This window comes from Stenella coeruleoalba, assembly GCF_951394435.1.
Source record: "Stenella coeruleoalba genome assembly, chromosome: 11".
Lineage (NCBI taxonomy): Eukaryota > Metazoa > Chordata > Mammalia > Artiodactyla > Delphinidae > Stenella > Stenella coeruleoalba.
Genome location: NC_137157.1, coordinates 46,541,149 through 46,561,048, shown reverse-complemented (window position 1 = coordinate 46,561,048; position 19,900 = coordinate 46,541,149). Strand labels below are relative to the sequence as shown.

Sequence of the window (19,900 nt, the reverse complement as noted above, 5' to 3'; positions counted from 1 at the left end):
TCTCCTGCTCTGCCTGCCACTGAAAGCTGGCAGGTAAATGGGTTACTCAGTAAGGGGTCAGAGGAGCAATCCCAAATGTGGGGAAATGTTTCCTCCAAAGTATAAAGGATCCATCAAGCATTGTGCCTCTTTTTTAGTTGTAAGGAATGAAAGGTACAGCAATCTGTCTTTCACTTTGAAGGGGATATCCAGAAATCCCCTGTGCCACTCCCACCCTCTGGCACACCTGTACTTTACCAAGGAATCTAGGGCAGTTTGTACTCCCTGATTTCTGATCAGCATGATCTCCTCGATGTACAGACGGTATGATGTTCTGTGGGAGGGCGACGGGTCAAGGTCCCTGCACACTAGAGCATGACGTCCAGAGAGAGTTGAGGTCGACCTGGGTAAGACAGTAGTCTACACCGTCTCTGCCAGAGAAAAGCAAACTCTCTCTGGTGCTCTCTGTCAAGGATGGAGAAGATAGCATTTGTCAGATCAGTCACCATAGAATAGGCTCTGGAGGTAAGTTTAATTGCTCCAATAAAGAGACTGTATCTGAAACAGCAACTGAAGGTAGTTACCACCGATTCATTTAACAATACAGTCATTCTCCAAGACTTGTATGTCTTCTTCAAGAGCCAAATAGGCAAGTTAAACATTAATGTGGTAGGAATCCCCACTCCTGTAATCTCTGTGACTTCCCTAGGGATGCAGTAGTGGTTTACTATTTGGGGAGGAAGGAGGTAGGTTCAGTCATCCACCATAATAGCCTATCTCCATGGGTAAAGGAAGTCAGGGTAGAAATTACAACCAGTGTACGACCAGACCAAGCATGTATATTGCATCTGTAGATTTAGAATATCAACCACAGGAGAGTTCATGGACTCACTGGACCCTTTTTTAAAAAAAAATTTATTTATTTAATTTATTTATTTTTGGCTGCGTTGGGACTTTATTACTGCGTGTGGACTTTCACTATTTGCAGCAAGTGGGGGCTACTCTTCGTTGCGGTGCGCAGGCTTCTCACTGCAGTGGCTTTTCTTGTTGCGGAGCACGGGCTCTAGAGGCGCGGGCTTCAGTAGTTGTGGCACACAGGCTCAGTAGTTGTGGCTCGTGGCTCTGGAGCGCAGGCTCAGTAGTTGTGGCTCACGGGCTTAGTTACTCCGCGGCATGTGAGATCTTCCTGGAGCAGGGCTTGAATCCGTGTCCCCTGCATTGGCAGGCGGATTCTTAACCACTGCGACACCGGGGAAGCCCCACTGGACCCATTGTGACATCAACTTAGGTCAAAACTCCGTTTTCCCCTGACCCCATGAGCTCACATTCCGAGCACAGTCATACTTAGTGTCCCCAGGGATTAGGATTAGCACAGAGCCAGTGTCCAATAATACTGTAAATGGCTGCCCTTTCCCCACTGCACAGCTACTCTTGTAAATGTTTGCATGTTCTCTTGGGAAAGGGTAGGAGAAGACTTTTAGTAGGCATTACTTGAGGTGCTGCCGCAGGTCTTTTTCAAGAATAAGTAGCCTTGCCTTCATTCAAGGAGCTTTAGGTCTGGGGAGTGGGTAAGGAGTCTTGTCTTACATCATGATGACTCATTGGACTCCACTTCATCAAACCTCAGGTTTTTTCTGGTATGTAGATCAAGTTGAACCTTAAAGGTTTTCCACATTTTTAGTCCTGGGGTCCTATGATCTCTTAGTCGCTGTCAAAAGTTATCATTGATGGATGAAATCATTTTTATTATGCTCACAAATTCTGTGGGTCATAAATACAGACAGGGCACTCTGGGGACCGTTTATCTCTGCCCTATGATGTCTGAGGTCGTTGTAGAATGCTCGGAGGCTGGAGGCTAGAATCATCTGAAGGCTCATTTACTCTCATATCAGAGAGTTGATGTTGGCTGTTGACGGGGGGGCCTTGGTTCCTCTCCACACAGGCCTTTCCATGTGATCTCTCTGCATGGGCTACTTTGGGCTTCCTTACAGCATAGTGTCAGAATTCCAAGGGCACACATTCCCAAGAGAGAGATTCAAGCAGAAGCTATGTCCTCTTTTCTGATTCAGCCTTAGAAGTCACATAGCATCACATACTCTGTAATCACAGTCTCATCCATGTTCTAGGGAAGGGAAACCCACACCTCTGAATAGAGGAGTGTCAATGTCACGTTGTAAGAGCATGTAAAATAGGATGGATATTGGTGCAGCCATCTTTGGAAAATACATTCTGCCACAAATAGGAAGCATCAATTTTTCATCACCCCCATCTATCAATCCTGGTTTTAGGGACTTATGGACAGGGCTTGTTGGTTTCATTCATGCGGAAATGATGTTGTAATATTTCATTAAATATATATATATATATATATATATATACACACACACATATATACACATTATGAGCCTATCTGAAGGCATGCATGAGCATTTAAGATGTTTTGTTTCATTTCTGTGTTCTGTGTGGTTGTAAGAGGATTGGCCATCTCCTCAAGGATTTTAAATTATCATCATAAGCCATTGAACAAATTTTTACATGTGCTGCCATGCTTAATAACTATTGAGCTTCTTCCAGATTAAAACTTCTAGTTTGGGTCTGACTTCTGTTCAGATTCGACCTCTATTTTGGGCAAAGACACCGTATTTTTATTTTCCAACTCTAGAGCTGAATGAACTATTTTCTCTTGAAAGTGGAATGTTGTTGCAAACTTTTCTCAGTTTTAATAATATCACCAACTTTAGCAGTCTACTTGAATCCAGAAGTTAAATGAATAATGTTACATTACAAAAGTGCAGATGTAATACCAACACATAGTAATACATTCTAACGAAAGGAGCGTTGGGGGTGGGTGGGAATACTCTGCTGGAGGTATGAGCAGCTTTTCACAGGGGCATGCAAGGACAGAGGAACAATTCTTCATGAGTAGTAGTTCAGATAATTTGGGCATTTTCCAATGCCATCTCCCATGCCCCTCTCCTTCAAGCACATTAGATGATTCAGTCTTTCTGGAACATCCATCACATTCCATTTCTTCCTCTTGGACTGTCACCTTCCCAACCCATTCTCTGAGAAGCAAACTCCTGTTCATCCGTAAGGACACGATCATGTCACCTCTTTTGTGAAGCCTTCTCTTATTCCACCCCTACCCTCCTGAAGCCGAAATGTTCGCTTCCTCTTTTGCAATCACAAAGCACTTTGTGCATATGCTACTATTACTGCACTACATGCTCCCGGGAGGGAAGGAAGAAGAGGGGTCGGGAGTAACATCTAATCTTTGTATCCTGTACTCAGCAATCGAGAATGCTTTATTGGGGCTTCCCTGGTGGCACAGTGGTTAAGAATTCACCTGCCAATGCAGAGGACATGGGTTTGAGCCCTTGTCCGGGAAGATCCCACATGCCACGGAGCAGCTAAGCCCGTGAGCCACAACTACTGAGCCTGTGTGCCTAGAGCCCGTGCTCTGCAACAAGAGAAGACACCGCAATGAGGAGCCCGCGAACCGCAACAAAGAGTAGCCCCTGCTTGCCGCAACTAGAGAAAGCCCGCGCACAGCAACGGAGAGCCAACACACAGCCAAAAATAAAATAAATAACTAAATGCAGGTTCCTAGTCCTACTGAATCAGTCTCAGGAGGGTGGGTCTTTTTGACACAGTCAGTGGTCTGTGGACCATACTTTGATGAACACTGTTTTAGTCTGGGCACCTCTCTGTACCTGCCCGGCCTGCTCTCTCTGAAGAGCTAATTTAGCATCTCCTTAGTTATTAATTTAGCATCTCCTAACTATTCTTTTTTTTTTTTGCTGTACGTGGGCCTCTCACTGCTGTGGCTTCTCCCGTTGCGGAGCACAAGCTCTGGACGCACAGGCTCAGCGGCCATGGCTCACGGGCCCAGCCGCTCCGCGGCATGCGGGACCCTCCCGGACCGGGGCACGAACCCGTGTCCCCTGAATCGGCAGGCGGACTCTCAACCACTGCACCACCAGGGAAGCCCCTAACTATTCTTAGTTAGCCTTACTTTTCACATTTTCTAAGCCATGTATTTGACCTTCAAATTCTTCCATAAGAGTATTTCCATTTAGCTTTCAGATATGGGTGTACATTCTGGAACCACCTGCCCGAGAATTTTTCAGCCGACATATAATTTCATGTTTGTTCAATTAACCTACATTCATAAGGAATGTGTGTGTGTGTGTGTGTGTGTGTGTGTGTGTGCATGCATGTTTGCACACAATTAATGAAGTCATGAGGCATGTGAAATAGTGTGTGGTTTATAAATGATTCAGTTATACTTTTTATTCCACAGTGCTTTTCTTTTTTTTCTTTTTCTTTCTTTTTGGCCATGCGGCTTGCAGGATCTTAGTTCCCCAACCAGGGATTAAATCCGGGCCCCGGCAGTGAAAGTGCCAAATCCTAACCACTAGACCCCCAGGGAACTCCCCTTTTTTCTTTTTCTTCTTTTAGTGCTTTTCTGATTGTATGTATATATTGTCAGAAATGTCATTAATATTATAAATCATAGCTGACACAGAGATGTCTTACAGGATTTCAGAAAATGGAGGATTATGGTATAAAATGTAATCAAACCTGTGTTCCAGTAGATAATGTTTTAAGAATTCATTTTCTAACCAATAATTTACTTTGGAAAGTATCGGATCCACTAAACCCATTCCAGTTTTATATCTTTCAATACTATTCTCCCTAACCAAGTCAAGTCAAGGAAGAAACTGGAATCAAAAAGTTTCTTCAGTTCTCTTTCTTAGGTAATGCCTATCATAGAATCCGGCCCCCAGTGTTTAAATAGACCACGTGTCTTGTGCAATGGTTTTTTTTAAATGACTCAGTAAAGGAAGAAAGTGAATTTTGCCTACTCTGCCCACATGATTGAAACGCAATCCTCAAGACACATCACAAAGAACCCACTCAAGAAGTGTTCTATTAAAATGTAAATTCATCGTGGTAGGCTGAAAAAGAATACTGTTACAAATCTTGATAAACCCTAAACTGAGATAATGGAAAATAAGTGATAATACATATGCAGTCAAATATTCCACATCAAGTGATGATAGTTTTTCCCTTAATAAACTCACTAGAAGTCTTTATGTTAATATACTCAGAATAGCCCACTGGATCCCCTCAACTTCCTTCATGAATGCAAAGGTCAAATTTTCTTTCTAAAAGGTAGGCACTAAACAAATATATTTTTTCACATGCTTCTTTTTCTCCTGACTTTTTAAAGAAAGTGATTTCATGCAAGTTTAGGCCGCAAATGACACAGCCTCTAGTGAAGGTTATTTGGGCGATGATGATATTAGAAGTTGGGAAATGCTGCCTTTGCAAATGAAAAAAAAGAAAGGTCAGAACTGTATGAAAAAGTTTCTCCAAGGGAATGCCCATTGTCCTCCATGACCAAACACATTGTGTCTATAAATTCACCTAAGTGAAATTACATCTGTGGCACCAAAAACCAGCCCTGAAGCCAAATTGAGACAGAAGGGAACAAGCAAGGACTTAACAATGCATTTCTCTGGGAGTATATTGGAAAAACAAAGGGCTGCAACAGACTGCCTCAGCCCACCAGTCCTCAGGAAAACGACACCAATTCCATTCCCAAAGAAACGTTATACTATTTCTCCAAGAGAAGGGTGCAGAAGTCGGGACACCTCCCTTACCTCCAAACCAGGGGGCTCCAAAGAGAGAAAACTGGGACGCCCTAAAGGGAGGTAGTGTGGTGCAGTGGTTAAGAATCCTCTGCAGTTGGAATCCCAGCTATTCCATTTGCCATTGTAACCTAAGGAAAGTTTCTTAAACCCCTCTGTCCCTCAGTTTCCCCATCTGTAAAAAGGGGGTGATTATAATATTTGCTAATTTGAATTAAATGAGATTTGGATTAATGAGATGCTTGACATATAGTGAATAAATGTTAACCACATGATGATAGTAATGATGATGATGATGATATGACATACATTGTTATTTGTGCCCCTCCCCCAAAGGAGAGAGATTCATGAAGGAGCATTTTGGTGCATGGAAAACCATCAGACTTGAACAACCTAGAAAGGAAAGTTTCTATGACTGATTTTCGAATTCTTTTTTTCTAGAACACTGCTTTGAATTTTCATTTATAGCTTATTTTAAAATTCTAACAATCTACACTGATCCACTAAGTAAAATTGAGAAGGAATCTAGGGAGAATCTGAGTTAGGCTTCACAGAAATTTTAAAGACCGACTAAACGGCCAACCATGGTATAACAAAATAAACAGTAATGATTTTTAAGAGCCTAAAGTTTAGCCTTTTAACAAGTTTCCTTTCAAAACGATGTGAGCTTTAGAAGTTGCTGGAGTATTGTAAGCTCATTTAATCTATGATACTCTTTGGAAAGAATGCAGTCCATGGAAAAAATACTTGAATTTTGATCACAGGTTATTTTCCCCAACGTGAAAGAGTACTTTGCTTCCAAAAATCCATCCATACCAGCTCAAAGTTTCCTAAAGGCAGGAAACATTTCTTTTATCCCACATAAAATCACAACATACAAATCACTAATACAAAACTTTACACACTCAGTGAAAGTTTTTGTTTGACTTTTTCAGAAACATGTAAGTGTGATTCTCCTGGTCAGATCATAGAGTGTCATTCAGTAGAGACGTTTCTTTTAAATCCATTTCTTCCTTCCACCCCCACCAAAACTGAATAGTAAAGAATTCAGGCTGAGTTAACTTGCAAAATTGTAAAATCTGCTTTAATTACATTTGGTTATTCGTTGTTATTCCCTAAAATGTCTAGTATACCTCTTGTGTTGAGTATGCCCACTGCAAAAAGAGCTCTGATGAATTTTTTGGGTTTCATACCTCACGGCTTCTGCCTCCAAATCTAGAAATTTCTCCTTTCTACAAAGAGCATAGTGATTTGCTGCCTACTCTCACTTTACAAACTAGTTGACCATGATATAGAAAAAGAATTTTTAACAGAAGGAAAGGAAGTGTCCAGCACATTATAGGAAATAAACAATAGGAAAATCAGAGGCCCCTTTTGAACATTTTCCTAATGCAAAATACAGGTCCCCAAGTAAAGACCTGCTACACTTGTCCTTCTTGCTGGCTGGAATGGTGGCTTCATCAATCTTCCCAGCCATCTCTCCAGTGGGCAGGATCTCTTTCGGGAAAAACACTGCAACAGTGTTTGTAGTCCTGCCTTCTTCTGGGTCCTTTCTTGCTTGTATCTCCAAGAAGAGAATCATAGAGATGTAGAGATCGAAATTATTTTGGAGATTTAACAGATTAGAAAAAATGAAATCCAGAAAAAGAAAGTGATTTACTCAAGTCTAAACATGTAACAAATAATAGGACTGGAGCCCTATCTAATGGTCTCCATTGCTTCTAAGCCTAACTATTGCTTTGAAGAACTCAGAATTCATAATTTCACAGAACTTTTTAGCTTTATACTGTTGTTATTAGTAGAAGTGAAACTATATATGCAGAAGATAATGTGCAGTGATTCAAGCATTGAGACGATATTTGCATAACATGTTGTGAGTTCGTTACATATAACAAAAATAAACAAATTTACTAAAATTTAAAATGTTCATATATATTTTTTTAAATGTTTAACCACTGAAAATAGTCTCACCGTCTTGAATAAGATGTATCTAAGTGTGTTATTATTTTTATTTATTTATTTATTTTTTGCGGTACGCGGGCCCCTCACTGTTGTGGCCTCTCCCGTTGCGGAGCACAGGCCCCGGACGCGCAGGCTCAGAGGCCATGGCTCACGGGCCTAGCTTCTCTGCGGCATGTGGGATCTTCCCCGACCGGGGCACGAGCACGTGTCCGCTGCATCGGCAGGCGGACTCTCAACCACTGCGCCACCAGGGAAACCCCTAAGTGTGTTATTATTAATTAATTTTACCAACATTTTTGAAATTTCACTGTAATCAAGTATAGTCCTAAGTTTAAAGACAGAAGAGAAAAAAATAGCCCTTGTCCCAACGTGCCAACAAATTGAAGAGGCTGACATAAAACAGACGAGTATGATACTGTGTGATTCCATGTGGCAGATTTGGGAGCAAGCGCTTCTGTATGTCTGCATCCCAGGCTCAAGTGAGGACGAGGACAGGGCAGGGACCTGATGGAGAGCTTTATACATCGTACTAAAAAGTTTGTATTTTACTAGAAAATAGTGATAAGGCATTGACAAATTATATGCTCTAAAATAATGCAACTCAAATTATACTCTAGAGCTAATGGATTTTTTCCTGCTTCTTAATAATGAACACCTTTGTAAAAACATCTGAGAGTAAAATGGGATGAATCACCAGACTCTAGTTCTAGCTGTAGAGCTAACAGAAATCTCAGTTTCCTCATCTGTAGGTTGGGCATCAGTAGAGGATTGTTGTAGGAAGTACAGGAAGTCAGGCCTCTTAAGCACTTATTACAGTGTCTTGCATAGTAAACACTCAACAACTGTAAACTGACATCATCTTCATCTTGATCATCATCATGATGAAAAACTGAAATGGAGAAAATGGATTAGAACGCTAAGGGTTAATTTTAACATCTAAGGTTAAGAGCAATTTTCTAATTCTGCTGAGTCTATATTGCTTAGAGTAATAAAGTCCCTTCTGAGAGAACTACTTTGTCAGAGGCATGGCTAGAAAAGGACATCAGTTAGCAAAATGCATTGATCCTATGCTTGAGAGGAAATTTTCTGTTGATTTTGTTGTCCAAGAAAATGTAAGAAAAGAAAACTGGAGTTTCAGCAGTTGAGAGCAGTATCTGTGGAGAGCTATGTGCTTGATTTGTTAGTTAAAAGTGGAAGAAGAAAATATCAAGGTCTATTAGAGATTGGGGATAAAAATTAAGTTTTGTGTTCCCCCCCTTTGTTGATTGGCAGGCCCTCAAAGACAGAGTATGTTATGCTTTAAATTCACTAATAAATTGTAACTAATTGTTTATAAAGTATCTTTATACTGTAATGACTGAAAGTTATTTTTGGCTGTACTTTTGTTATCGGAATACTTTCTGTAATTGCGCCAAATTCAAAACTTGAAATATAGTTTCGGAATTTCAGTTTGGTTAAATTAACAATTAAATAGGTCAGAATTAGATTTACCATCAGCATAATGCCATCTGTCTATTAAAAAGGACTATATTTCAATATTCTATAGAATAATAGGTTTACTTTCTGTGTTCTGTTTTGTTAGTGCTCCTATATCCCTCCCTGTAAGAGAGAAAATCAGAAGAACTTGGAAAGTGTCATGAATTGGCAACAGTACTGGAAAGATGAGATTGGTTCCCAGCCATTTACTTGCTATTTTAATCAATTTCAAAGGTAAGCCAATATTTACATGTGCATATTAAAGTTGTTTGTAGCCTCTGTAGTTTATTATATTAGTAAATCATAGAGTGGGCTCATTTGGCAAAATATACAACGTGGAGATAGTCTCAACTCTTTCTAGCATGTAGCTAGGGAAGCCCCTTCTTATTCTACAGGTTGGGTGGCATGTAAAGAATCTGCCAGCCAAAAAAAAGAGAGAACCTGTATCATAGAGTTTACCCTCTGCATACACTAAGAAAGTGCCTTTAGGTAGGAACGTTGTATACTAGGAATGTTCCCTGAGAATTATAGATTAATGCACACAAACTGAACAATGTGCAGCTGTATCAGCATTTTGGGCTACATCAAATCTGATCTTTCTTTTTCCTTTCCGTTCTGACCAAGTATCCATAAAATGAGTTCACACCATTATAACTTTACTTGTCTTAGAGAGAACTCAACTTATGCCGTATAGCAATGAATACTTCAGTTCCCGACCAGATTAACCACAGTAATTTGCTCATCAAACATTTATTGCGTATTGAGTATTCTCAACTCCTTGCTGTACATCTCCACTTGGGAGTTCCAAAGTTAGGTCAGACTTTCTCTTCCTCCCATAGTTCCCTCTCTTAGTGAATGGCACGATCGTCCCCTCGTTTGCAGAGTCCAGAAACTTTGAGTAATTCTTAACTCATTTTCTCCTTTACACTCTATAACCTGTATTCACCATCCTGTTGATTTTACCCCTATATTAACTCTTCTCTGCCTTCCCTCTGCCACTGTTTTAGTTCAGATTCATATTATTTCTCAGCCCTATTAACACAATAGTCTTCTAACCAGTCCTTCTACCTCTGCCCTGCACCCCCCTCCAAGACATTCTCCACGTTGCTGCCAAGGTGATCTTTCTAAAACATGAGTCTGATCAGGTTACTCCTCATAGTTTTCAGAGTAAAGTCCAAACACCTTGGCATGGCCTATGTATGTATCTGTTGTTGTGTAACAAGCCACCCCAAATCTAGTGGCCTACTGCGACGGTGATTTATTATTTCTTAGATCCTGTGGGTTGGCTGGGAAGTTCATCTGCTGGTTCTTCACATGATGGCTGGACTAGCTGCGTGGTCCACGAGGGCACGGACCCTCCCTCACATGCCCAGCACTTGGTGCTGGCTCAGCTGAGGCATCTCTGTTCTCCACCTGGCCTCTCATCTGCCACCAGGCTAGATTGCCTTCCTTCCAATATGGCAGCCTCAGGACAGTGTTTAAAGAGAGCCAGGCCTTGGCTCTGGAACTCACGTCACATCCCTTTTGACATGTTCTATTGGTCGAAGCAAGTCATGAAGCCAGCCAGATTCATGGGGATTGAAATAGACTCTGCTTCTTTTTTTTTTTTTTTTTTTTTTTGCGGTACGCGGGCCTCTCACTGTTGTGGCCTCTCCCATTGCGGAGCACAGGCTCCGGACGCGCAGGCTCAGCGGCCATGGCTCACGGGCCCAGCCACTCCACAGCACGTGGGATCTTCCCGGACCGGGGCACGAACCCATGTCCCCTGCATCGGCAGGCGGACTCTCAACCACTGTGCCACCAGGGAAGCCCAGACTCTGCTTCTTGATAGAAGAAGTGGCAACGGTTTTGTGGCCATATTTAATCTAGTTCACAGCATACAGGCCTCCTCAAGTTCTTGCCCCAGACTCCCTCCTCTCCAGCTTCATCTCCATACTCGTATTATTTGCAGTAGCCATTCTGAACTATAGGAAGTTCTATGAATATCTTACGCTTTTATATCTATGCCTATTTATTTGTCTCTCCTGCTTCTTGACTGCCTTGCTGAAGACTCTCCTCTGATTATCACCTTCTCTGGACTGCTTTCCTTGATCTTCAAGTTTGGTTTATTTGTATATCAGTTAGGATACCATCTGCTTCAGGTCAACAGAAAACTGACTCAAAATAGCACAAACAGTTAGGAAATTTATTATTTCACACATCCAAAAATGCACAGGTGGACCAATAGTAGGGTAGTTTGATACAATGACTTGACAGTGTCATCAAGAATGCCGCTCCTTTCTAGATCTCAGTTTTACCTCCCGGTGGCTCCCCTCATGGTTACAGTATGGTTGCTGTGGTTCCAGATGTCACAGCCAGGCACAGCAGTGTCCAAAGGCAGAAAGAAACCTATCTCTCCTGGTATATTTTTCTTAAGATTAGGAAACCTTTTCCCAACTTCCCACAACCAGCCTCCCCTCAGGTGTCCTTGCCTACACCTAAACCAATCACAAGAAAGAGCAATTAGAATCTACCTCTGAGATGGGGATAAGGCAGTGTCTCCTAAATCATGTGGAGGAAGGTTGTACAGAAGGGGGCAGAATTTGTGGAACGACCAAAAGTGCCAGCTATAAGGTGTATCTCCCATGTTGTGTATAGAGCTCTTTCTCAGAGGTTTGCAACCCTCACTATCGTAACTATACCAGAAGAGCTTTTAAAAAAACGCATCGCAGACCAATTAAATTAGAATTCTTGGTGGTTGAACCTAGGCATTAGCATTCTTTTAAATTGATTAAAAAATTGATTCCAGGGATTCTAATATACGACCAGGATCGAGAGCCACTGCTCTATCCTCTCACCTGTCACCCTCTACTGGAATTTTTTGTATGCCCATCTTCCCAACCAGACTGTCTACTGGTTAATGGTGTGGGCTATATCTTCTTTGGCTTTGAATCCCTAGCACTTCACACAGTGCCTGGTTCTCAGTTTAAAAATGTTTGGTGAATGAATGTATCAATGAATGCAATGTGTCAGAATAATAAGGCAGGTTCTTTGCTTCCAAGGAATTAGACTTATTGGGAGAAACAGATGCTTATGCAAATATAAGTATGACTTCGTCAGCTAGAAATGAAAGGGAGGAAGACCTTGAAGATGGGGTGGCTGCGATAAAGAAACCAAGCTTGACAATGTAAGGTACATTAGGTAATAGGTTATATAATAAGGAGTGGTGAATCTGTAAGCTGGAAAGGTAGCTTGGGGTTAGATTTCTAAAGGGTCAAAAATGCCAAACTAAGGAGATGGTCTTTGTCATATGGGCAATGAAAATTTGTGAAAAGTTTTTTTTTTTTTTTTTGAACCAAAGACTGACATGAATAGATCTCTGATTTAGAAAGTAATTGGTGTGAGAGTTGAATGTGTACTGGAGAGGAGAGATGGGCTAAAGGCAGGAGCTCCAGCTCAGAGATGGGAGGAAATAAGGAGAGTACTGAGCGCAAAACATAACATTTTTGAGTGGCTACCGTGGGCCAACCATTGTGAATAACATTTTGGTTAGATCACCAAATTTCTTATAATAGTTCTAAATTCTGGCCCCACTTGACAAGTGAGAAAACTGAGTCTTAAAGACTCCATCTGAAGTCTTTAAGTGAAAAAAACCCAGAATCCAGCTAGTCTGATTCCCAAAGCTCCTTCTATTAACCATCTTCTTGTCCCGTTAAAGCAGTTTGAGGGCCTAGGCGAGAGTAGGGGTAATGGAAGTAGCTCACGGAGGGGTACATCAGAAAGACATTTGGAATTACAATCACCAGAACTTGATGACCACGTGATGAGGAAAAGGGAGGTACCACATTTGACTGAGCGTGAGGAGAGTCTAGCTCTGACGGTTGAATTTGGGGCTCTTGTAAGATATCCAAAAGAAAGAGGTAGAAGTACCTCTTTTAGTTCAGAAGCAAGAGGTCAGGGTCAGTGTTATGCGAGTCTGGGAATCACTGGCACACAAGCTGTAGCTGAAGCAAGGAGAAAGAATGCATACTGGAGTGAGGAGAGAAATGCTGACAGGATCGTGGGATCCTCTGTGTTGACGGTATGAGGGGAAGAGATGGAGAAAGAGTGGCCAGATGTGGAGAGGAAAGTGAAAAGACTTGGAAGGGGGAGTGTTTTAAGGGGAAAGGGGTAATCAAGACAGACTACTGGGAAGTCATCAGCTGTGGCAATTAGGAGCGTGTGCGTGATCTTTGTGAACACGGTTTAGGTACTGTCTTAAAGCACAGGGTTTGAAATCATTTTGTATTAGCCTGAGGTGAGACTGTGAAGGCTTTACGAAGTGCAGACTCCTTTTTCAAGAAGTTTGCCATGACTGGAAAAAGAATTTGGGGGAGGAGATGAGTAACTGAGAGGGAAACAGGAATGGATACAGAGAAATGAGACAGGTATGGACTAAAACTGCTGAGGAAGAAGGAAACATTGACCACAGATAGTAAATAAGGCAAAAAGGGAGCCCTGAAGAAAACAAGATAAGAGGAAATAAAAAGGTTAAGCGGGGATATGTTTTTCTGTGAGGTGGGAGCACAGCAACAGGAAATAGGCACCAGCAGTCAAGACAGTTTGATACTGAACCCATCACTGTCTGAACCAGGTGAACCTTTAAGCTTCCAAGCGCTGGACCAGAAGCTGGTTTCCGAGCATCCGTGACCTTAGCTTGCAGGTGGAAGCAGACAGGTGCCCCCTCCCATGGGCTGTCCTGCCCTGCCCAGCTGCTGGTCATTTCTTAACTTCCCCTCACTCCCCACTCAGGCACCGAGTTCTCTAAAGGCTGGCAACCCCATTTGGCCTCCTGTTAGGGCGTGAGCTCTGACTACCTTCAGAGCCCAACCAAGCAGGACCATTCCCTGGAATAGTGAGAACTCTCTGAAAAGAGCTCACCCTGCATGATGTATCAATTGTATTAACTTTAGTAGCAGTACATTTAACCCCCCATTCCTCGTTCAGAACGGATAGCCATTCCTTATCCATCATCTATCCATCATTCCTTATCCATCAGTCCCGTTTGCAGACTGTCGGGGTGTAGATAGAAGTGGGGGTGGTCTGTCACAACTCAGAAGCACTCAAGACATAATTTTTAAGTGACTTTGGGAAAACAGAACTTTGGAGTTTTGGCTCTTTCACTGTGACATTTGCAAGAGGAAACAAGCATGCTGGTTGTAGGTGTGAAAAATGGCAGCTCCTTGGTGCCATCTACTCTTAGTACACTTTTTACTACTGCTAAATATGAAATAAAAATAGACTTACTGTAGAGACTCCCAGATGCTCTTGATCAGATGGACTTTATATTTAAAGTAACCTTTAGATTTCACTCAAATTCGGGAAATTAGGGAGAAGAGGTACCAAGAAGTTTCCATTTTCAAGAAAAGGGTGTTATTTTAAAAATCTAAGACAAAGACGATGGAAGTCTTAGCTTTCCATTGTTGAAGCCTTATTTAGGTGAGGTATACTCAGGACTAGAATCTGCGGTGGCCAGAGCAGCCACCAGCAGCCATGCCTGCCATGGCAGGACAGTCCCCATGCAGTCGCTCCCTCCTTCTGCACCAAGGAGCACCAAGGAGGTGCTGCTGGCGTGACGTCACGTCCAGGGCTCAGTGGAAGCTGTCCCGGCTGTTCATGATCTTCCCCTACAACCTTTGGGCTCGTCTCCTTCAACCTCGAGGCTCACAATCTCCATACAAAGTGTAGATTTTTATTTTACACTTTTTGCTAAGGTCACACGTTAGGTAAGGCCACACTTACCCTCCCTATACCATTCTTTTCTCTTCTTAGCCTTTTCTTGGCTTATCCTTCCTCAGCAAAACCTGTGTGATGCCCCCTTACCAAGTTTGTTTTGAAAGCCCCATTCCATTGCTAGAAAGTGTCTCTGTAGTCTCAGTCTGTCCATACAATTCTCCTCCCTCATCTTTGCCTTCACCAGCTTCCCCTTGAAGAGGGTGTGTCCCTGGAAAATGGTTACTCATTCCTTGGGTATGTTACTCTGACCTACCTATGCCTCCATTCCCTTTGTAGAGGGAGAAATAATAAGGTTACTGTGAGGTTATCAATGAGATGACATGTGCTTACCTGTACTAATTCCTATAAAAGTTTTTGCTATTATTATTTTTATTACTCTTTTTTTAAACATCTTTATTGGAGTATAATTGCTGTACATTGTTGTGTTAGTTTCTGCTGTATAACAAAGTGAATCAGCTACACATATATCCCCATACCCCTCCCTCTTGCATCTCCCTCCCACCCTCCCTATCCCACCCGTCTAGGTGGTCACAAAGCACCAATCTGATCTCCCTGTGCTATGCAGCTGCTTCCCACTAGCTATCAATTTTACATTTGGTAGTGTATATATGTCCATGCCACTCTCTCACTTCGTCCCAGCTTACCCTTCCCCCTCCCCCGTCCTCAAGTCCATTCTCTATGTCTGCATCGTTATTTCTGTCCTACCCCTAGGTTCATCAAACCATATTTTCTTTTTTTTCCTTAATTCCATATATATGTGTTAGCATACGGTATTTGTTTTTCTCTTTCTGACTTACTTCACTCTGTATGACAGACTCTAGGTCCATCCACCTCACTACAAATAACTCAGTTTCGTTTCTTTTTATGGCCGAGTAATATTCCATTGTATATATGTGCCACATCTTCTTTATCCATTCATCTGTCAATGGACACTTAGGTTGCTTCCATGTCCTGGCTATTGTAAATAGTGCTGCAATGAACATTGTGGTACATGACTCTTTTTGAGTTATGGTTTTCTCAGGGTATATGCTCAGTAGTGGGATTGCTGGGTCATATGGTAGTTCTGTTGTTAGTTTTTTAAGGAACCTCCATACTGTTCTCCATAGTGGCTGTATCAATTTACATTCCCACCAACAGTGTAGGAGGGTTCCCTTTTCTCCACATCCTCTACAGCATTTATTGTTTGTAGATTTTTTTTTTTTTTTTTTTTTTTTTGCGGTACGCGGGCCTCTCACTGTTGTGGCCTCTCCCATTGCAGAGCACAGGCTCTGGACACGCAGGCTCAGCAGCCATGGCTCATGGGCCCAGCCGCTCTGCAGCACGTGGGATCTTCCCAGACCAGGGCACGAACCCGTGTCCCTTGCATCGGCAGGCGGACTCTCAACAACTGCGCCACCAGGGAAGCCCTGTTTGTAGATTTTTTGATGCTGGCCATTCTGACCGGTGTGAGGTGATACCTCATTGTAGTTTTGATTTGCATTTCTCTAAAGATTAGTGATGTTGAGCATTCTTTCATGTGTCTGTTGGCGATCTCTATGTCTTCTTTGGAGAAATGTCTCTTTAGGTCTTCTACCCATTTTTGCATTGGGTTGTTTGTTTTCTTGATATTGAGCTGCTTGAGCGGCTTGTATATTTTGGAGATTAATCCTTTGTCAGTTGCTTCATTTGCAAATATTTCCTCCCATTCTGAGGGTTGTCTTTTCGCCTTATGTTTTCCTTTGCTGTGCAAAAGCTTTTAAGTTTCATTGGGTCCCATTTGTTTATTTTTATTTCCATTTCTCTAGGAGATGGGCCAAAAAGGATCTTGCTGTGATTTATGTCATAGAGTGTTCTGCCTATGTTTTCCTCTAAGAGTGTTATAGTTTCTGGCCTTACATTTAGGACTTTAATCCATTATGAGTTTATTTTTGTGTATGGTGTTAGGGAGTGTTCTAATTTCATTCTTTTCCACCTAGCTGTCCCGTTTTCCCAGCACCACGTATTGAAGAGGCTGTCTTTTCTCCATTGTATATTCTTGCCTCCTTTATCAAAGATAGGGTGACCATATGTGCATGGGTTTATTTCTGGGCTTTCTATCCTGTTCCATTAATCTGTATTTCTGTTTTTCTGCCAGTACCATACTGTCTGGATCCTGTAGCTTTGTAGTGTAGTCTGAAGTCAGGGACCCTGATTCCTCCAGCTCCGTTTTTCTTTCTCAAGATTGCTTTGGCTATTCGGGATCTTTTGTGTTTCCATACAAATTGTGAAATTTTTTGTTCTAGTTCTGTGAAAAATGCCATTGGTAGTTTGATAGGGATTGCACTGAATCTGTAGATTGCTTTGGGTAGTAGAGTCATTTTCACAATGTTTATTATTCCATTCCAAGAACATGGTATATCTCTCCATCTGTTTGTATCATCTTTAATTTCTTTCATCAGTGTCTTATAGTTTTCTGCATGCAGGTCTTTTGTCTCCTTAGGTAGGTTTATTCCTAGGTATTTTATTCTTTTTGTTTCAGTGGTAAATGGGAGTGTTTCCTTCATTTCTCTTTCAGATTTTTCATCATTAGTGTATATGCATGATTTCTGTGCATTAATTTTGTACCTGCTACTTTACCAAATTCATTGATTAGCTCTAGTAGTTTTCTGGTAGCATCTTTAGGATTCTCTATGTATAGTATCATGTCATCTGCAAACAGTGACAGTTTTACTTCTTCTTTTCCAATTTGTATTTCTTTTTCTTCTCTGATTGCTGTTGCTAAAACTTCCAAAACTATGTTGAATAATAGGGGTGAATGTGGTGAACTTTGTCTTATTCCTGATCTTAGTGGAAATGGTTTCAGTTTTTCACCATTGAGAACGATGTTGGCTGTGGGTTTGTTGTATATGGCCTTTATTATGTTGAGGTAAATTCCCTCTATGCCTACTTTCTGGAGAGATTTTATCATAAATGGGTGTTGAATTTTGTCAAAAGCTTTTTCTGCATCTATTGAGATGATCATATGGTTTTTATCCTTCAATTTGTTAATGTGGTGTTTCACTTTGATTGATTTGCGTATATTGAAAACTCCTTGCATTCCTGGGATAAACCCCACTTGATCATGGTGTATGATCCTTTTAATGTGCTGTTGGATTCTGTTTGCTAGTATTTTGTTTAGGATTTTTGCATCTATGTTCATCAGTGATATTGGCCTATAGTTTTCTTTCTTTGTGACATCTTTTCTGGTTTTGTTATCAGGGCAATGGAAGCCTCATAGAATGAGTTTGGGAGTGTTCCTCCCTCTGCTATATTTTGGAAGAGTTTGAGAAGGATAGGTGTTAGCTCCTCTCTAACTGTTTGATAGAATTCTCCTGTGAAGCCATCTGGCCCTGGGCTTTTGTTTGTTGGAAGATTTTTAATCACAGTTTAAATTTCAGTGCTTGTGATTGGTCTGTTTATATTTTCTATTTCTTCCTGGTTCAGTCTCAGAAGGTTGTGCATTTCTAAGAATTTGTCCATTTCTTCCAGGTTGTCCATTTTATTGGCATATAGTTGCTAGTAGTAATCGCTCATGACCCTTTGTATTTCTGCTGTGTCAGTTGTTACTTCTCCTTTTTCATTTCTAGTTCTATTGATTTGAGTCTTCTCCCTTTTTTTCTTGATGAGTCTGGCTAATGGTTTATCAATTTTGTTTATCTTCTCAAAGAACCAGCTTTTAGTTTTATTGATGTTTGCTGTCATTTCCTTCATTTCTTTTTCATTTATTTCTGATCTTTATGATTTCTTTCCTTCTGCTAACTTTGAGGTTTTTTTGTTCTTCTTTCTCTAATTGCTTTAGGTGTAAGGTTAGGTTGTTTATTTGAGATGTTTCTTGTTTCTTGAGGTAGGATTGTACTGCTATAAACTTCCCTCTTAGAACTGCTTTTGCTGCATCCCATAGGTTTTGGGTCGTCGCGTTTTCATTGTCATTTGTTTCCAGGTATTTTTTGATTTCCTCTTTGATTTCTTCACTGACCTCTTGGTTATTTAGTAGCATATTGTTTAGCCTACATGTATTTGTATTTTTTACAGTTTTTTTTTCCTGTAATTGATATCTAGTCTCATAGCGTTGTGGTCGGAAAAGATACTTGATATGATTTCAATTTTCTTAAATTTACCAAGGCTTGATTTGTGACCCAAGATATGATCTATCCTGGAGAATGTTTCATGAGCACTTGAGAAGAAAGGGTATTCTGTTGTTTTTGGATGGAATGTCCTATAAATATCAATTAAATCCATCTTGTTTAATGTGTCATTTAAAGCTTGTGTTTCCTTATTTACTTTCATTTTGGTTGATCTATCCATTGATGAAAGTGGGGTGTTAAAGTCCCCTACTATGATTGTGTTACTGTCTATTTCCCCTTTTATGGCTGTTAGCATTTGCCTTATGTATTGAGGTGCTCGTATGTTGGGTGCATAAGTATTTACAATTGTTATATCTTCTTCTTGGCTTGATCCCTTGATCATTATGTAGTGTCCTTCTTTGTTTCTTGTAATAGTCTTTATTTTAAAGTCTATTTTGTCTGATATGAGAATTGCTACTCCAGCTTTCTTTTGATTTCCATTTGCATGGAATATCTTTTCCATCCCCTCACTTTCAGTCTGTATGTGTCCCTAGGTCTGAAGTGGGTCTCTTGTAGACAGCATATATACAGGTCTTGTTTTTGTGTCCATTCAGCCAGTCTATGTCTTTTGGTTGGAGCATTTAATCCATTTACATTTAAGGTAATTATCGATTTGTATGTTCCTATTACCATTTTCTTAATTGTTTTGGGTTTGTTATTGTAGGTCTTTTCCTTCTCTTGTGTTTCCTGCCTAGAGAAGTTCCTTTAGCATTTGTTGTAAAGCTGGTTTGCTTGTGCTGAATTCTCTTAGCTTTTGCTTGTCTGTAAACGTTTTAATTTCTCCGTCAGATCTGAATGAGATCCTTGCTGGGTAGAGTAATCTTGGTTGTAGGTTTTTCCCTTTCATCACTTTAAATATGTCCTGCCACTCCCTTCTGGCTTGCAGAGTTTCTGCTGAAAGATCAGCTGTTAACCTTATGGGGATTACCTTGTTTGTTATTTGTTGCTTTT

The 19,900-nt window shown here is 41.0% G+C and overlaps 1 protein-coding gene across 3 annotated transcripts in view; it reads left to right on the top strand.

The window, feature by feature from the left end:
* The window catches only part of KCNMB4 (potassium calcium-activated channel subfamily M regulatory beta subunit 4), a 67,845-nt gene that overhangs the window by 18,362 nt on the left and 29,583 nt on the right, over positions 1-19,900 (top strand). For 2 of the 3 annotated variants that reach the window (XM_079937465.1, XM_079937464.1), the window contains exon 2: positions 9,181-9,308. In XM_079937465.1, the coding sequence (XP_079793591.1) occupies positions 9,181-9,308 (128 nt within the window). Of the gene's footprint in view, positions 1-9,180; positions 9,309-10,346; positions 10,400-19,900 lie in introns of those variants that run through there. The other variant, XM_079937466.1, reaches the window with a different exon arrangement.